The sequence below is a fragment of the Pelobates fuscus genome, chromosome 3 (genome assembly GCF_036172605.1).
Source record: "Pelobates fuscus isolate aPelFus1 chromosome 3, aPelFus1.pri, whole genome shotgun sequence".
In the NCBI taxonomy this organism is placed as follows: Eukaryota; Metazoa; Chordata; class Amphibia; order Anura; family Pelobatidae; genus Pelobates; species Pelobates fuscus.
In genome coordinates, this window is record NC_086319.1 from 343,664,408 (window position 1) to 343,684,005 (window position 19,598).

Below are 19,598 nucleotides of genomic sequence, written 5' to 3' on the forward strand. Positions count from 1 at the left end.
TGAGGTCATTTGGACTCAGGTGCGGACCATTCGGTTAATGGAGTAAGTGTACATATGTTAATACCTTTTAATCAATGCTAATTATGCTTCAGCTTGTTATATACTATTAGTATACACTGTGATGCTATCTTGATAAAGATCTAATTTAAGGTCGAAAAGTTGCTACTGTTACTTCATGCAGGGCCGGCCTTAGGGGTGTGTGATCTGTGCGACCGCACAGAGCGCCATCTCTGCGGGGTTGCCATGCTCCCGACATAGCTCGCACATGCCCCAGGTGACTTCATTATTCTCCATCCGGGACTATTAAAAAAAAAAAAAACGGAAGTGGGGGCGGAGCTTCATGTGTGACTGGGCAGAGCTAAAATGGCAGTGGGCAGAGCTAAATTCACCCGCTGCACATTAAGTGGGAAGCAGGAAGGAGCCCCTGCTTCCCCAACTACCAGGAACTGCAGTGCCTTCCCTCCTCACTCCAGTACATAATGGCAAGAGGTAAGTGTGTGTGAGACTGCGTATAACTGTATATGTGTGTATCTGTCTGGCTGTAATTGTGTGTGTATCTTTGTGCCTGCAACTGTGTGTGTGACTGTCTAACTGTGTGTGTGTGTGTGTGTGTGTGATTGTCTAAAAGTGTAAGTGTGTGTGTGTGTGTGTGTGTGTGACAGTCTACCTGTCTGTGTGTGTAACTGTGGGGCTGTCTAACTGTGACTGTCTGCCTGTAATGGTGTGTGTGTGTGTGTGTGTCAGTTTGTAACTGTGTATGTGTATCTCATTAGCTCTTTTGGCTTCTAATATCATTTCTATGCGAATGACACGCAAATCTATCTCTTCTTTTGATCTCTCCCCATCCCTCTTGACTAGTGTCTCTGACTGCCTCTCGGCTATTTCTAACTGGATTGCTGCCCACTTCCTTAACCCCTTAAGGACCACACTTCTGAAATAAAAGGGAATCATGACATGTCACTCATGGCATGTGTCCTTAAGGGGCTAAACTCAACTTGACCAAAACTGAAATTCTGGTCTTTCCTCCCTCAAGTGTTGCTACTACTGTGTCTGTCTCCCTCCAAGTCAAAGGTGCTAACATCAGGAGCACCACGCAGGCTCGCTGCCTAGGTGTTCCCTTTGACTCTGACCTCTCCTTCACGCCTCATGTTCAGTCTATCGCCAAATCCTGCCGCTTCCATCTCAAAAACATTGTGCCCATCCGACCCTACTTAACTCCAGATGCGACTAAGGTACTGGTCCATTCCACTATCCTTTCTTGCCTTGACTACTGTAATCCGATTCTCAGTGGTCTTACGTGCTCCCAACTTGCGCCGTTACAGTCCATAATGAATGCGGCAGCAAGGCTCATCTTCCTGTCCGTCCGCACCGCCCACGCCTCACCCTTAGGTATGATCGGGGGGGAAAGAGGATGGGTAGGGGGGCTATGAAGATTTTCCACACATGGCGCCTATTGGCCTAAGGTCGGCCCTGAATTCACGCACTGAGTCTTCAATAAATCTGCCAACTTATCTACCTTGAGTACATGGACCACGTTGAATTCTAAAGGAGAATGTGTAAAGGTTCTAAAACATGGTAGACATAGTTTGACTTAAAGGATCTGGTCCTTGCATTCTTTGTATGGAATAAGGTGTAGGGACCAATGCCATATATTTGAAAGGTAGCCCTGTGCAAAAGGGATACTGTAGGCACTGTAACTACTTCAACTTATTGAAGTGACAATAGTTTCTGGAGTCTCCATTCAATGCTAAACAATTTTAAATGGTTTAACGCTAAACAGTTCCCAGCAGTCCATGTCCTCTGTGCTCCCTAGGCTAGCAAAGAAGTGTGTTTGGCTGAGAGTGTCATCTGACTGCTTTTAGCCTATCACAGTTCCCATTACTGGTATGGCAAATGCTTTCTGCAATAGCCATCCCATAGTGGGGACAGGCATCTTTATTAAATGTTATTTTTCAAAGCATTTAAAAATGAAATTTAGAGTTAAAGTTCACTTTCAAAGAAGTTGTGAAAGTATAATAATTGGCATAATCAGGAAACGATCTAAAAACTGTAATATAGCTGCTCTCACTGAATGCCAGTAATTGTTGTGCCAGCCAAGCAGACATGTACAGTGGTGCATGGTGTCCCTTGTAGCTAATGCAGGAAACTGATCATTGAAGTGTCAGTCGCTTGATTAGCAGTATTGTGAGCACATATTGGTTGGCAGGGTGTTCTAATGAATTTCTAACCCAGAAAGCGTGGAAATACAGAGCAGAACAGTTCATAATATTTCGAATGACGCTGTGTTATTGAAGGAAACGATGTTTCAGTAATAGAATAATTGAATTTCTTGCAAAGTATAATGTAATCAGTGCAGGATTCATGTTTTTTTTTCTTTCTTTAAATATGCGCTTTAAAACCATTAGGTTTCACCTGTTAAAGTACATGATGTTCTACGAACAAGAGACAGGAAATCGAACCACAAATATGTACAATAACAGATTAAGTGATTTTAGTGATTATAGTAATTTTATTTCTGAAGTGGCAGGTCAGCTCTTACTCTATGTGATGACTTTTAAGCCTCGGATTATAATTTTTATTCAACAAAGAGGGTGATAGTTTTGCTCTAAAAAGAGATGATGTCACGTGGTGTTTTTCAATTCCATTTTTTAAAATCGACTTTTTAGCATATGTATTTGTACTTTTGTTCCTTGAAAAGTCTTCAAGTCGCTCAAAATGTACATCTACACAATAACTGCAAGGCATGCTTGTAACTGGATACCTCCCAGCATTCTATATCGTTAGGGATAATTCTGAGATTCTTTTATAGCTTTGACCTCTGTTCAATTTACATAAAATGATATTATTAGAATGATCCCAACATTGCCTCTGTATGAGAATTAATAAAGAAAATGATTCACTACTATATGCAAGCTGGCTACCTGTCTGCTCTGTAACTGAAAACCATATTTGCTAGTTATGTTTTTATAGTGTGTGTAATGTTCTGTTTATTGTAGTGTAATAATCCTATATAGTATGGTAACTATCGTTTTCACCTAACATGCTATGGATCATATGATCACTGCACAGGCTCCTTGACATGTAATAACCACATTGTTAAACAGTTGTGATGGGCTCACATTCATCTTGTAAAATATAGGTTAAAATAGCATAAATCTAGATTATTATTTTCTGGACATTCTGGTCAAAATCGCAATCCTCATCATTTAAAGGGACCCTTTCTGGGTACCATCATATATTATAAAATCTTTTCAAAAAGGAACACAGTATTTTGCAGCACTCTGCGTTTTAAATCTACCTCTTCCTAATTAACACAATATTCCCAATTACTGTATCCATACTTCCCAACTGTCCTAAGTTTGGTGAAACTTCCCTCACTTCTCAGCTTTGTTCCCTGGTGTCCCTAAATGTCCCCAGTCTGCACACTGCAAATACATCATTAGACACAATCACACTATGGTGCATGCATAAGAGGTGTTGACAAGTGATCGTAACATAAATTAGTGATCAGGGCATTCATAGAAAATGCTGCTGATTTTGAACATTCCCATCCATAGTGTATTGCCTGTCTCTATTGATGGTTTATGGTGGGGTGTATATTAATGGATTCTAATAAAAGCCAAGTTTTAGTCACAATATATTATTGTGGCCTCTTTCGAAGTCTCTTCCTATTTATAATCACATACTTAGGAGTACACCCATTATATTTCTTGAGACTTCAGAATAAATATAGAGGTGCATTCTACTCCTGAGGCATAAACTGGCAGAGCCACCAGACATGGCAAAATCAGTTTCATACAGTGAGAGCATTGAGCAATCAGATGTTGCGCTGTCACCTAGAGGCCACCAGTTTCCATCACTTGATGTAAACCAGCATACCACAGTCACCAATGTGATTGCCAACCTATTGCAGGACATTAAAAAAACATTGTACTGCACAACTGGCAGTCTTAAAACAGGATCTAAACCAGGCTTCCCCAAACTCTGAACTGATGATTCTATGACTGAAATAGGCTGAGAATCATGGGAGTTGTAGTTCAGCAACATCTGGAGGGCCGGAGTTTGGGGAAGCCTGATCTAAACACTCTACATGAGAGAGTTAAAGTTGCATAAAGTTACAGAGGTACGCAATAGAGTAGTTTCTAGTGCACAAATAGCAGATTTCCATAGATGTACACCTTATCATCAAGTGGACTGTCAGGATGATAACCTTTTTTTTTTTTTTACTTGCAGTGATAAGGAAATTAATAAATAGGTGCTAAGACTTATTTCCTCTTTACCTCATTATGATTTGCACAAATCACTCGCAGAACTCTGTAACTGCTAAAGAGATGCATACTCGCTCGCAGTCCTTATTGCCACCATGGAGCAACCACGATGATCACTATCTCATGTTACTTTATGATCACTTGTAAAACCACCAATGACACACATACTCACCATGGCATATATCAACTACTATTGTTCACAGGGAAATATTACAAAGAATAACCATCACCGTCCTTGTACTGTGTTTGAATACTTTGGACAAACCGCAACCTATTGCTGAAATATATAGATTGCTCCGTGACCTTCACAGTGTGTCCGTGATGGTGCAGTTTATATCCTGTGGGGTATGGTGACTAAAAAGTGAATTGTAGTCTGTTGAAAACCAAATTGCTAAATTTAGGCTAAACTTAATAAGCTGCCAGATTTCCAAGCTGCCAATTTGGAGAAGTTTTTCAAATCCGCTCTTTCAGTCTGAATTTTACAATTATTTTTTTCAATTCACTACAATTTATTGTTTGTTTTTTTGCATACGGTAATTTGTTTTCACAACTTTAGTAGAAAAATGAAGGTCATGTTTAAGACTTTTTTTTTTATTAAGAAGACATTTATTTAAACCAAAAATATTTGCCACAGCTAAACATAATAGAAATTCAGTTTGTCAAGAAAAGGTGCACTTGTTCCAGTGTTTCATACACTCAATGCCGGTTTGTTGGAAATACATATACATAGATTATTTTGTTTTTAATAATATCAAGTGTGTATTCTGAATGCTTAACATGCTGTATCTACCCACTGGAACCCTTATCGATGTCAGGCCCACATAAGGTACTGATCTGACCAATGATGCTCCACTCTGCCCTTTTTAGGTAAGTTAAAATGGCCTTCTTAACGGTCCTTTTGGGTTATACAAGAAGTCAGTGTTTGGTAAGTAAAACATTTTTAAGCATACAAGAAGTATGTGCATGGATACCAAATTAGGGGAATTCTCAAAATGGTTTATCTACAATAAACCTGCAAAACAAATCTTTAATATTCCATTCTGGCCAAACATTTGCACCTAGGAAGGAGAACATGTTGTAAATCTCATTGATGAATACATTCTTTAGTTTACAAAATCATGCATATTCAAATTCCAGGGATTTAATTGTCTTCCGGGAGTTGATGAACTATAAGTATTGTTTACATGTCATTTAAATACAATAATTAGGGCAATTTATGTGAGAGGGATTATTCTTGAGGACAATAGAGATAAATTCTTGGCCTTCTAATACAAAATGGGGTCGAAATTATCTTATACAAACATAGAATGACCTGGCTATGACTCATGATTTGACATCTGTAAATGGGGGAAGCAGTAGCAGATTTAATTGAACCATTCACAACAAATACTATAGACTGTAAGCTCGTTTGAGCAGGGTCCTCTTCAACCTATTGTTCCTGTAAGTTTTCTTGTATTTATAGTTACATCGCCCCTCTCATAATATTGTAAAGGGCTACGGAATCTGTTGGAGCTGTATAAATGGAAATAATAATAATGAAGGAACTGAAATTAAATTCTATAGAAGAGATTTATACATCACTGAGGTCCTTAAAAAGCCACTAAAACAAAAGGATGACTTTTTCATGTGTATTCTTTAACTATTGTTTTACTTGATGACCTGCTCATAAAGCCCACCGATCAACACATTGGTCTATTTACCCTTCATTTAGGTGGAAGTAATGTTTGTGGAGGGCACATGTATAACCGAGAATCCCTTCCCTGTTAAATTATATATATATATATATATATCATTTGACAATGCATAATTATGAAGTCAAAGTTAGTGCATCTGACTGCTGAAACTAGAATCTACACTAAATTACATCACATTGCACAAATAAATTAACAGAAAAAAATGCTTAGCTCTACATCAGTGTTTCCCAACCCAGTCCTCAAGGCACACCTACCAGTCCAGGATTTAAGGATTACCCAGTTTTGTCTAAGGTGTTTTTTCTGTTTTTTCTAAAAACACCTTAGACAAAACTGGGTAATCCTTAAATCCTGGACTGGTAGGTGTGCCTTGAGGACTGGGTTGGGAAACACTGCTCTACATTACATGACTTTGAGTGGAGTGGTAGGTATCCGTGACTGAATGCTAAATATGTTTTCTAATGGTTTACTTTTACCTTATGAAAGTCATGGACAATATGGACCTATCTAAGGGCACATAGTTTATTCTACATTGCATTACATTTGTCCAGGTAGTTAATTAATGATTAAGTCTAGTCAAATAACACACTATCACAAGATCTAAACTTGAATAATCCTGTCCACATATAGAATTTACACCTTCCATTAAGCTTTTTACATAATCAAAAACAACCCTGAGGCCTGCTGTTTGGCCATTCTTGTTGCAATTGTCTACAAAATAAAACACATTCTGAGACCTTCTATTGTCCTTAGTGTACTCAGAGATCCTTAGTGTATTGCTTGCTAAACAATATTACGCAATGGAATGTGCAGGGTTTGTTGTTCTGAAATAAACCAATTGAACACTGTGGATGGATACATTTTCAAATACATCTACATGCAAGAGTGTGCAAAATAATCCCATAATCTATTGGTGAAAGGCAGAGAATATCCCCTACAAAAGCCAAATCATTTACTGAAGGGTGTTCAGGGTGTTAATCTTGGTACATACACGCTTGGACACTGTGGCCCTTGAACTGCAGCCCCCAGGGAGGGATTACAGATGCCCTTCGGTCTTCATGTGCACAGGCGGTCAATAGCAGCACTACTGCATCATGATTTTCTACAAAAAGACAAACTAAATTGATGCCCTATATAACAGGAAAAGCATTACTTTATTATTTACAAAGTTGTTAATCCAACACCTAAACAGAAAATATAGTCTCATGCCCTGGTAATGTAGCAAAAGTGACCCAGGTACTGTGAATAATGCCGGGTCTGTGCATTATTTATTTGGCTCCTTTTAAAAAAAAAACAAAAAACTCAATGGTGGGAGATTAGGTATTGCATTGTTATGTGTGATTCCAACAGTGTGCACACAGTCTAAAAAAAAACAAACCACGTGATAGGATCACAGCTCACGAAATAAAAAATAAAAAAAGTAAAAAAAAAGTACTATAAAGATTGTGATGATTCTAATGAGAAACATATCATGATGGACACTTTTCTTGTTAAATAAAATGATCAGTAAAAACAGAGGCAGGTGCAGATCAGTCATTAGTTCTGCTTCTGGGCGTCTGTGTTGCTTAGTATTTGCTTGAGGAGGTGGTACAGCCGATGTTATCTCCGGCCAACAAAACCTGTCTGTCTGCTGGCTGCTCTGAGGCAGGATACACAACAAGCAGTTTTGTAGTAAGCGTAGACACACAATCTGGCCTGCACAACAACATTGCAGTTGTAGTATTTGTCTTTGCAATTTTCATCTGTAGGAGAGAAAAGAATACATTCACAGTTACATTTTGTTCTTTATTGTAAAACGGATACGTATTGTTTATGACATGGCATTGGTTTAGAGGCAGAAAAGTTGATCTTATCTTTTTCTGATTTGTGCATCTGATATATACATTCATTTATACTGTAAGGATAACACATTTCTACTTCAGTCCTTACCAAGCCACTGTTAAAGGGACACTGTAGGCACCCAGACCACTTTAGATAATTAAAGTGGTCTGGGTGGTGTGTCCCTTTTGCACTTTAATTCCATAGAATTTAATTCCATAGAATTAGTTCCATCGAAATTGCAATGTTTACATTGCAGCTCTAAGTCTTCCCTCAGGGCTTCCTGAATTGAAACAGACCTTTGGTCCGGTATGATGCTGGACATCCTCACGCTCTGCATGAGGACCTCCAGCGTCAGATTTTTTCCCCATATGTAAGCATTGATTCAATGCTTTCCTACGGGGAGGTCTAAAGCAGGCGCGGCATTTGGCGCGTTAGACCATGCTAGTCGTGGAATGGAAGAGGGACATCGGCATTGGGAAAAGGTAAGTAAAAGGGGTTTTAACCCTTTATTTACCGGAGGGGGAGAGAGCCAGGAACACAGCTTTTATTCCAGGCACTACAGTATCCCTTTTAACATGCTCAAGCTAAACACTTGTCCATGGATCTAGAGCAGGCAACCTTTGACACTCCATATGTTAAAGACTATACCTCCCCTGATGCTTTGCCAGCATTATGGGAGATGTAGTCCACAATATCTCTAGTGCTGACATTTCTTCCTTTTGCAACTTGCATCACTGACATGCTTCCCCCATGGCCCACCTACACCATCCTCATCAGCATCCCAATGACAGTGGACACCCAAGAACCACAGCCCTTCTTACAGGACAAGTCACAAATGGACCTTTAATATGCAAGGTAGCCCTGAATCTCAGCATTAAACAGTTAGAGATATAACTATGTAAAATTCACTCGATTCACTCAAATTCACTCAACTGGCGTAAAGACAATTTGTTTAAAACTTGCACGTTAATAACAATTTAATGAGAATTCTTTCTGCTTCAAGCTGATGATTGGAATATTTTACTAAAGTATATGTTAACAAAAGTTGCCATATTGTATTTTTTAAAAGCTATATCAAAGAGCATCTGCTAGGAAATTAAAACCTTGAAAAATTAAACTGTGAGCATCGGAAATTCATCAAATTCATCAAATGTTGAAACTTTAACTGCTGACCTTTTCTGTGACAAAGCATTTATTTAATTAAAAAAATATATAATAGCTGTTTTTATTTTTCTGCAGCACACTCAATATCCACTGACATTCTTTCTCTCTGATAAATGACCCATGTTTTATCTGTGAAGCAATTTTTGTTTTTCTACTTTGGTTGGTTTCAGCACATCTTCGTATAGTGTGATAATAAATCAGTTATATTACATGTATCTCCACTAGAGTGATTGGCTATTTTTCAAATACAAGTTTCAATAAAAAGGAACACTCCAAGAACCATAACCATTACATGAAACCATAGTGGTTAAAATGGCAGAAGTGCCCTGGTGTCATTCCAAACTAAGATATCAAACATTTTAGCACTATTTGACTACTTACCTGGATCCAACCAGGGGCACACGGCCACATCTCCCACATCCTGCCTTCTCCAGCTTCACTTATTGGCTGAGATCATCATCTGAACACTCTCAGCCAATGAGTGTGCTCCTACATTGGATGTGCATTATTCTACAGACATCTGTTTTTTGCTGGCGGAGAAGACCAGCTGCAACGCTGACCCAGCAGTCCTGGGTAAGTTCTCAAACCATGCTGAAATGGTTTGACATCCTAGTGTGGGACAACTCTGAGAGTTATAGGAAAGCTTCACGCTATTTAACTCCTATTAAAGAATGGAAAACTAAAATACATGTTATAGATAGATAGATAATAGTCCTATATATTGTCTGTAAAGGAGCCTCATTATTCTACAGAATTCCTGATAGAAGCCTTTAAAGAAACACTCCCCCGCCATCCCCCCTCCCCCCCATGTTTGGAAAAAAATAATAAAATTAAACTATTTACTTACCTTTTTCCAGCAATGTGGCTCCCTTGGATCTGCTTGCCTCTCCAACACCCACAAAGTCATCTAGGAGGCATGGCTTCCTATGAGAAGGTCTGGGAATCTAATGTCCATGCACGGCAAGTGCCATGCGTAATTCCAAGCTTCCCTATAGAAAAATATTGATTCACTGCCTTCCTACGAGGGCTTCAGGGTCACGCAAGAGTTTTACTGAGTCAGTCAATACGACAGCTACTAGAACTAGACTTAACTTTGCAACGTAAACGTTTCTAAAAATTTTGTACATTGCAGGGTTAAAACTAGAGGATGAAGTTGAGATGAAGTGGCCTGGGTGACTTGAGTGGCATTAAAGAGCATCATATTTAATATCATGGAACTTTACAATATGATTTTAGAAGGAGCATCATTATTTAAACGTTTCCTTTCACACACTTGACAAATCTGGTCTCAGTTGTTATTATATATCCATATTAGGGTCACTTTACCAATTTCTGGTATGCAGTCCTGGGGATTACATGTCTCTGTATGCTCCGGTTTGAGGTCGGGATCACATTTATCACTGTGGGCCATGTCATCTGAGAGGCATCGTACCTCACGGATTCTGAATCCACCCTCACAGGATTTGGAACACTAAGACAATAAAAAAATAAAGATTGTATATATTTAGAGAGAACATATATCACAATGTTGGGTATTGTTATCATAGGGCAAGACAATGTGGTTGAAATAATTATACTTAAAGGGACTATAGTCACCTGAACAACTTTCACGTAATGAAGCAGTTTTGGTGTATAGAACATGCCCCTGCAGCCTCACTGCTCAATCCTCTGCCATTTAGGAGTTAAATCCCTTTGTTTATGAACCCTAGTCACACCTCCCTGCATGTGACTTGCACAGCCTTCCATAAAAACTTCCTGTAAAGAGAGCCCTATTTAGGCTTTCTTTATTGCAAGTTCTGTTTAATTAAGATTTTCTTATCCCCTGCTATGTTAATAGCTTGCTAGACCATGCAAGAGCCTCCTGTATGTGATTAAAGTTGAATTTAGAGATTAAGATACAATTATTTTAAGGTAAAATACATCTGTTTGAAAGTGAAATAGTTTTTTTGTTTTTTTTTCATGCAGGCTCTGTCACTCATAGCCAGGGGAGGTGTGGCTAGGGCTGCATAAACAGAAACAAAGTTATTTAACTCCTAAATGACAGTGAATTAAGCAGTGACATTGCAGGGGAATGATCTATACACTAAAACTGCTTTATCTAGCTAAAGTAATTTAGGTGACTATAGTGTTCCTTTAATATTGCTATAAAGGAGATCAATTTGTTGTGCAGATGTCTATTCTACATATTTACTAACTGGCATTAGCATTTGTGACAGAAGGTTTAATAAAATTAATTCCTGCACAAAGCACCAGTATTAGGGATAAACGCCTCAATCTAATAATTTCTGCACGGTTTTTAAGTGTAATATTTTTGGACAAACTCCTAAAATGATTTTTATTTCAAAATTATAAATATATTAAAAATATCATATATAAAATATTTATAAATATATCAAATAATATTAAAATATTAAATTAATGTAAAAATAAAATATTAATTCAAGGCCAAAGTTAGATATTGTTTGTTAATATGAATCCAATAAGACGTCAGGATCTTCATGAACATCTTAATATCTATTTATGTAAATGAGCAAACCATGCTCAAATCTGTATAGTTTTTGCACAAGATAAATAAAGGTTTTGCAGAATGCTGTGCCATAAGCCTGCCTGTTTAGCCACACCCCTTCATACCAGAAACGAATACTTCCTTATCAGAGGTACGTACACAGCTCAGCCAGTGAAGTACCCAGTGATCCGAACTAAAAAGCAAATTGCATTAGGAGGAGAGGACACCAAGGGAAGCACATAGTAAGGATATCACTACCTGGTTCTAGATTCTCTGACTGTCTGCAAATAATACAGAATATTAATAAGGGCAAAATCCACCAAATGCATCAAAGTTGTTTTGGAATGTCCCTTTAAGTTTGTAAATCGTACAAAAAATATAAATATGACCACTGCTGGCATACGTTAGAAAGTACTGTACTGAGTAAACAAACAGAACTCACATGAGTGATCTCTTCCACCACCTATGTTTAAAAAAAGATTCAACCAATGGCACCATATTTATTTTCAAAATTCAGACCAAAATAGCGAATGTGTTCTGTCATGTAATCAACTGCCGCCATCTTAGGTCAGTCATTGTTATCATCTATATCCTGTGCACCTGTCAGTCACCATAGTAAGGGCAGTGTACCCTGGTTGTGCCAGGAATTTGCTGGATTGTAATGTTAAATATTACAACTTTAATAAACACTTAAAATAACACAGATCATCACATGAAAGAACGTGTCAAAACTAATCATAGGTGATTTTTTTTTTTTTTTTAATTCTTTATTTTTGAGTGCTTGAGTGAACATAAGCATCTCACAATGCCACAATAGCATATGCAAGATTGGTATTATTACAGCATTTTACAGTCATGACATTTAGGTTTAGCACATTTTTTTGTATAAAGTTAGTCAAGTAATATATATACGTCCTATGGTTGTACACAGAAATGAAAGTAGAGCGTATAAACTAGACGTGGCGAGTAACAGATAGAAAATAAAGATAAAACAATAAGGTCAACAAGTATACTGTGTTAGCAAACTATTAACAGGAATTAACATCCAGGAGGCGTGAGTACAAACGAGGAGGCACAGGCAGGCAGTCTGCTTCCCTACCCACATTAAGCTATGTACTTTAAGCTTGATATCGCTCTCATCAGGGTTAATCTGTACCCCTCATGGTTTATGCCATGGGGGGACCAGAACATGTTTAAGAACAATTAGGAAGTACAGTGAACTACCCTGGTGCCATTATCATAATTACCATGCAAACAGGTTTGGTTCATGCGTAGATTAGATTAGAGACAATATAGGTAGTACAGGTAATGTAGTTCAACGCTAGTGGCAACATTCAGCTAATACAAGTGTACCTGTGGACGTTGGTATTTTCCCTTTTTTATGTTATAGGTTAATACACGCAGAGTGATGCAGTGGTGAACAAGCTAAGTATATACATCTAACTGTAAATCATTTGTTATGGCTAAATGACTTTGCTAATTGTTAGATAGATAGAAAACAAGCTTTGGTGTAGCTGAAGCTTTGCACATGTTTAATAACATGTTTAATAAAACTGTGGCCCAGTTCGGTGGGTTGTCGGTGGGTTCTGACGATCCTTGCCGTGTGAGCGAGGTCGTGGGGAGACCTAGCTTTCCTAGTATCTCCGGTGCCTCATGAATGTGTCGCGTTGTAATCGTGGTGTTGCCTTTAGTGATTAGCAAGGTATGAGTAGAGGCCCAGCGATACTGGATGTGGTGAGCCCGCAGGAGGGATGTTAATGGGCGCAGGGAACGTCTCCATGCTAGCGTTGCCCCAGAGAGATCCGCATAGAATGAGATAGACATCTCCTCAAAGGGATAATTCGGATGGTTTCTAGCCGCCGCTAGAACCGCTGATCTGTCCCTTAGGGTCTGGAATTGCATAATCACGTCCCTCGTAGCTACGGTAGGGGCTTTGAGGGGCTTAGGAACCCGGAAAATGCCGTCCAGAGTTATCGCTTTGGCTGTCTTGGGAGTCAATAGGGCCGCGAGGAGCCGCCGTGCGACATGAGGGAGCTCAGAGTCAGGTAGGTTGTCTGTAATGCCTCTTACCTTGAGGTGTGTGAGGCGGCGTTTGTCTTCAAAGTCAGCCATTTTTAGGTCGTTTTGAAGGAGTCGCTGTTTTACCTCTTGCATCTCTTTTTGCAGCCGCTGGATTTGGCTGGTATTTGAGTTGGAGGTGATTTCAACTACTCCCAGACGCCCTGTTAGGCCCTGCAGCGTGTCTTTAATGGAGGCCACCTCCGCCGAGATCTTATTGTGGTGTTCCGCCATGAGTTCCCTGATGGCCTCCATGCTTACCGGCGTGGGGGCCGGAGGTGGCGGTGGTTGTCGAGTTTGTGCTGGCGGTGAGTTATGTCTTGCCGGGCAAGGGCTTTCCTCCTCTTCGTCCGACGTCTCGGCATAGAAGTCCGAGCATCCTCCGTGCAAAGACGCCATGTTGGCGCTCGAGGCTCCTCGGGCCTGCCGCCACATTTAATCGATGTTCATGCCCATCGTGGGCTTTTCGGGTCGGAGCTTTTTACTTTTCCTCCCCATCGGGCTTATGGTGCTGTTGCAGTCCCCCACGGGTGATGGCAACCCTTGAAAGGAGGTAATTAGCTGGTTTTCTCGTTGGTTTGCTCGGAGCTCAGCTGGCATGCGACCGTTCTCCTTCGTAGCTAAGCGCCGCCCCCCATAGGTGATTTTTGATGTTTTTAATGGTGTTTCAATGGTGTAATTTCCAGATAAGTGATGGTTCCTCTTTAAGAATATTGGGTTTATTTAAATATCAGTTCATGATCTTTGATGTGACATAACCACATTTTGCAATAGTAATAGCACAGTGCAGCTGTAAGTCTGGGCTGCATATCATATCTGCCAATGGTCTGTAATACTCTGTATATGATATTACTATTAATATTTGTCAAGCACTAACAGTGCTATCCAATGTGTAGACTAACAGACAAATATTTGTGACCAGACAAGTTGGACATACAAGAACAGAGGGGGTTGAGAGCTGTTCCAGACCGAATGTCCCATGATGGTCAAGGGTCAGCCATCACTGTTATACATGATTACATAATCAAAGGTCAGCCATCACTGTTATACAGGATGACACACCATTCAGTAAATATTGCAAGCAGAAGCAGAATAATTATATTGTCAAACCATGAAACCATATTTGCATAAATATCACAGAAATAGTTTGTAGGCAGAATATAATTAGAGAAATGGCACAGCATGTTTCTAGTATTTTAATTGCTGGAAAGTGTCTACACATTACAGGTCAAAATAAATAACTTGGCAACAGCAGTCAGGAAGCGCCTCTAATGATTAATAACCGTTTCACACAGCTATATTTTCTAATTCATTGAGTTGACATAATGACAATACGGACTGCTTCAGGCAGATGCAATATGCTAATACTGTTAGCTAACCGTCATTGTAGTTTTCTGCATTTATGTAGCTATTGGGATAAAGCTTGTTTTTTGGAAACATCTTTCAGAGAAGTGTAAAGTTTAGAAACCGGTAACTTACTGAACTCCAATCGGTGTAAAACCATTTTGCGCCGCAGGTTTTGAGGTGGCAGGATTGCTGGTTAGGTGGTCTTTCCAAATATGAACATTCCTGTGGATTTACCACTGTGAAACCTTCGGCTCTCTTCCTGATGCATATCACATCTCTTTGCTGCGTTCCAGTGCCACATTCAACCGAGCACTGTGAACAAGACAGACAGAGGAATTTCAGCAAAATACAAACATACAGTTGTGCTCAAAAGTTTGCATACCCTTGCATTGATTTAGAAAATAGACGGATCATGCAAAAAATTTATTTTATTGAAGGATAGTAATCACATAAAGCCATTTTTTTATCACATAGTTGTTTGGCTTCTTTTTAAATGGTAATGATAACAGAAATCACCCAAATGGCCTTGATCAAAAGTTTACATACCCTTGAATGTTTAGCCTTGGTACAGACACACAAGGTGACACACACAGGTTAAAATGGCAATTAAAGGTTAACTTCCCACACCTCACATCGGTTAACAGCAAGTAAAGGTTAATTCCCCAACCCCTGCGGCTTTTTAAATTGCAATTAATGTCTGTGTATAAATAGTCAATGAGTTTGTTAGCTCTCACGTAGATGCACTGAGCAGGCTAGATACTGAGCCATGGGAAGCAGAAAATAACTGTCAAAAGACCTGCGTAACAAGGTAATAGAACTTTATAAAGATGGAAAAGGATCTAAAAAGATATCCAAAACGTTGAAAATGCCAGTCAGTACTGTTAAGAAGTTAAAAATTCTGGGTCTCTTAATACCAAGTCAAGGTCAGGTAGACCAAGAAAGATTTCAGCCACAACTGCCAGAAGAATTGTTCGGAATACAAATAAAAACCCACAGGTAACCTCCGGAGAAATACAGACTGCTCTGGAAAAAGACAGTGTGGTTGTTTCAAGGAGTACAATACTTGAACAAAATTGAGCTGCATGGTTGAGTTGCCAGAAAGAAACCTTTACTGCGCCAATGCCACAAAAAGCCTTGTTACAATATGCCCAACAACACCTTGACACGCCTCATAGCTTCTAGCACACTGTAATCTGGAGTGACAAGACCAAAATAGAGCTTTATGGTCACAACCATAAGCACTATGTTTGGAAAGGGGTCAACAAGGCCTATAGTGAAATGAATACCATCCCCACTGTGACGTATAGTGGTGGCTCACTGATGTTTTTTGGGGGGTGTGAGCTCTAGAGGCACAGGGATGTTTTTAAAATTGATGGTAAGATGTATGCAGCATGTTATCAGAAAATACTGGCAGACAATTTGCATTCTTCTGTATGAGGCTGCGCATGGGATGCTCTTGGACTTCCCAGCATGACAATGACCCTAAGCAGAAGGCCAAGGTTCTGGAGTGGTCATCAAAGTCTCCTAACCTTAATATTATCGAGCCACTCTAGGGAGATCGTAAACGTGCATTTTGTGCAAGACGACAAAAGGGTTTGCGTGACCTGGAGGCAGACGAATGGGCAGCAATACCACCTGCAAGAATTAGGGGTCTCATAGACAACTATTACAAAAGACTGCACGCTGTCGCTGATGCTAAAAGGGGAAATACACAGTAGTAAGAACTAAGGGTATGCAGACTTTTGAAAATAAGTCATTTCATTTTTTTTCTTTGTTGTCATGTTTTGTTTTATGATTGTGCCATTCTGTTATAGCCCACAGTTGAATATGAATCCCATAAGAAATAAAATAAATTTGTTTTGTCTGCTCATTCATGTTTTCTTTAAAAATGGTACATATATTACCAATTCTTCAAGAGTATGCAAACCTTTGAGCACCACTAATACTGGCCATAGAAAGAATTTTCAAAACAACTGCAAACAGAAGAACCCAAGCATTTCTCCATAATCACTCTCTGGTTTGGTGAGAAATGCAAGTTTTCAGAAAAAGCAAGAACTCGAACTATGAGCATATGTTTTTATTGTTGGTTTGTTTTTCTCATATCGAATTCACATTTTCAAGCAAGCTCTATGCAATGCATTATAAACAGAATAAGTCCAATACAGCCTGGAGTGTCCCGTTAATTTTAACTGCACAATCCACCTACAACAAAGGTAGTCTGTTCTTATATCTATATATATATATCTATATATATATATATATATATATATATATATATATATATATTATATATATATATATATTTATATAAAATAAATGTCAAATCAATTAAAAATGTACTGTATGTACTGTATGTCTGTGATAGCAGGGGAGGACAGACAACATTTAGCCATAAGTATAACTGATTGAACTTTTCTTGTGCACACAACTCACTGGACCACCTTAATCACAATGGTGATATAATGTTTTGAGAGACGGAGGATGCTAGTGATGTGACATCATATTTCCTTGCAACTTCGATCAAAATCACCTGTACAGCATGACAGAGCATTCACAGAAATCTGTGCATGCTTAGGAGATACAGGCTCTCTTTCCTGTGACTCTGTGGCCACCAGTGATGATAAGCATTGGATATGAATGTCATGACCACTGTATCATATAACCCTGCTGTCACTTGTAAATATCTTGAGGAAACCTATACATGCTCATCGTGGTCTGTCAGCCTAGTCAATCTCAGATCCTACAGTCTAGTGGGAAAAGTCCTAGTTGGCCTGTTTAGGACTGAGTATTTTGAGGTTGTGGGCCATGTCCAAACCAACAAAGCCCAGAGCTATCAAGGGCCCTGCACAATTCCTAACCGCTTCCTGACTCCTTAATTCCTGTGCTTGCAGACATCCCAAAGCACTTCATGCTAGCTTAAAAAATAGCAGAAGCGTGTGAGGTTGCAGTATCACAACCCCTGTATGCTAGTGGTCCGGGGACAATCGCCCCCTTCTTCTTATGCCGGCAATCCATGTGAGATACTATATGTACATGCAGCTATATTATTTCTTCTTTGTATTAATCCAGTTGAGTTGCTCTTGTTCTGTCCAGAAATATGAAGTGGTATTGTGTATATAATGTCATGTTATTTCTGGAAAAAAAAATATATAGAAATATAGCAGCAAGACATTATCAGTTCTCTAAGCTGATAAATAGAACAGTTTGAAAGGAAAACGCACAATTTCCTTGCCAGGTATTATTCAAAAACTACCTTTAGCATTATATTTCAGCATTACAGTCCATTAATTATCACTGAAACTGCCAGGATTAAATGTCAGACTGTTCAGATATGCACTTTTTAACTTTCTCTTGCCAGTTGCAAAAACATATAATGGGGAGTAGAACAATATCACGGTTTAATTGGCAAGTCAAGAAATACTAAGATTCTGGAAAGAATAATTAGGTTACGGATCTTGGCTCTACAGCATGATTCACTTCCACACTCATATTAAATTACATACGTCTTCTGCAGATACACAGCAGAGCTGTGAAAAGATGCTTGGCAGGAAACAGACATGGTAGAGTAGTTATCAACACCTAGAATCTGTGTATACCATTGGCTAGTTTCTATAAGCTTCACAGAACCCGAAAAGGTCATTTTTTATTAATCCATTGATGTAAGGACAGTCACATGTATTCTACAAGAAAAATTCTAGTTGCACAATGTGTATTACGCCTGTGACATATCTTTTAAGCCCTGTATCGCCTGTTCCTCTAGTATGGACACACATTAAGACCATCACGAATATAGCTAAGTGTCATCTCTGGAAAAATCAATATTAAAATGTTTTATGTATGAAAAATGTAATGTAACTTAGGCTGTATTAAAATAGAGTTTAGAAAAAAACATTCAGCCAGGGATGTGTGCAAATAATGTTTTTTGTAATAAATATGTATTTGGCAGTTTTTGCTGGTGAAGTTTAGAGCTGGTGGGGCTCTAGACTCTACCACTGGAATCTGACTCCAGCCCTGACCCAATGAAATACAGTATATGGACAAAAATATTGGGACACCTGACCATTACACCACTAAGTCTTTTATGACAAAGCATTCTAAATACATAGACATTAATATATAGCTGGTTCCCCCTTTGAAACTATAACAGCTTCCACTCTTCTAGAAAGGTTTTCCAGACGTTTTTCTTTCGCCTATTCATCCAGTACAGCATGTGTGAGGTCAGGCACCGATTTGCAGTCTCTGTTTCAGCTCATCCCAAAGATGTTTGATGGGCTTGAGGTCAGGGCTCTGTGCGGGCCAGTCAGGTTCCTCCACACCAAACTCCATCCAACCATGTCTTTATAAAGCTTGCTTTGTGTGCTGGGGCACAGTCAAGCTGGAAAACAAAAGGCCTGCCCCAAACTGTTCCCACAAAGTTGGAAGCATAGCATTATGGTATGCTGAAGCATTAAGATTTGCCTTCACTGGAAGTAAGGGGCCTAGCCCAGCCCAACCTCTCCAAAAACAGACCCATACCATTGTCCCTCCTCCTCTAAACTTTACAGCTGGAAAAATGCTGTATGACAGATCACGGTCTCCTGGCATCCACAAAACTCTGACTCACCCATTAGACTGCCAAACAGAGAAGCATGATTTGTCACATTTTCACTGCTCTAGAGTACATTGGCGGTTGCTTAACACTATTCGATCTGCGCTTATCATTGCACTTGGTGATGAGGAGCTTGCATGCAGCTGCTCCGCCGT

The 19,598-nt window shown here is 39.2% G+C and overlaps 1 protein-coding gene across 2 annotated transcripts in view; it reads right to left on the reverse strand.

Moving 5' to 3' along the window:
- Positions 1–6,349: 6,349 nt before the first annotated feature.
- THSD4 (thrombospondin type 1 domain containing 4) overlaps positions 6,350–19,598 on the reverse strand; it is a 694,237-nt gene continuing 680,988 nt past the window's right edge. For both annotated transcript variants that reach the window (XM_063449121.1, XM_063449122.1), the window contains 3 exons: positions 14,988–15,167; positions 10,271–10,415; positions 6,350–7,701 (listed from right to left, as the gene is read on the reverse strand). In XM_063449121.1, coding sequence (XP_063305191.1) covers positions 7,559–7,701; positions 10,271–10,415; positions 14,988–15,167 — 468 coding nt within the window. In that variant the 3' untranslated portion in view covers positions 6,350–7,558. The remainder of the gene's footprint in view (positions 7,702–10,270; positions 10,416–14,987; positions 15,168–19,598) is intronic.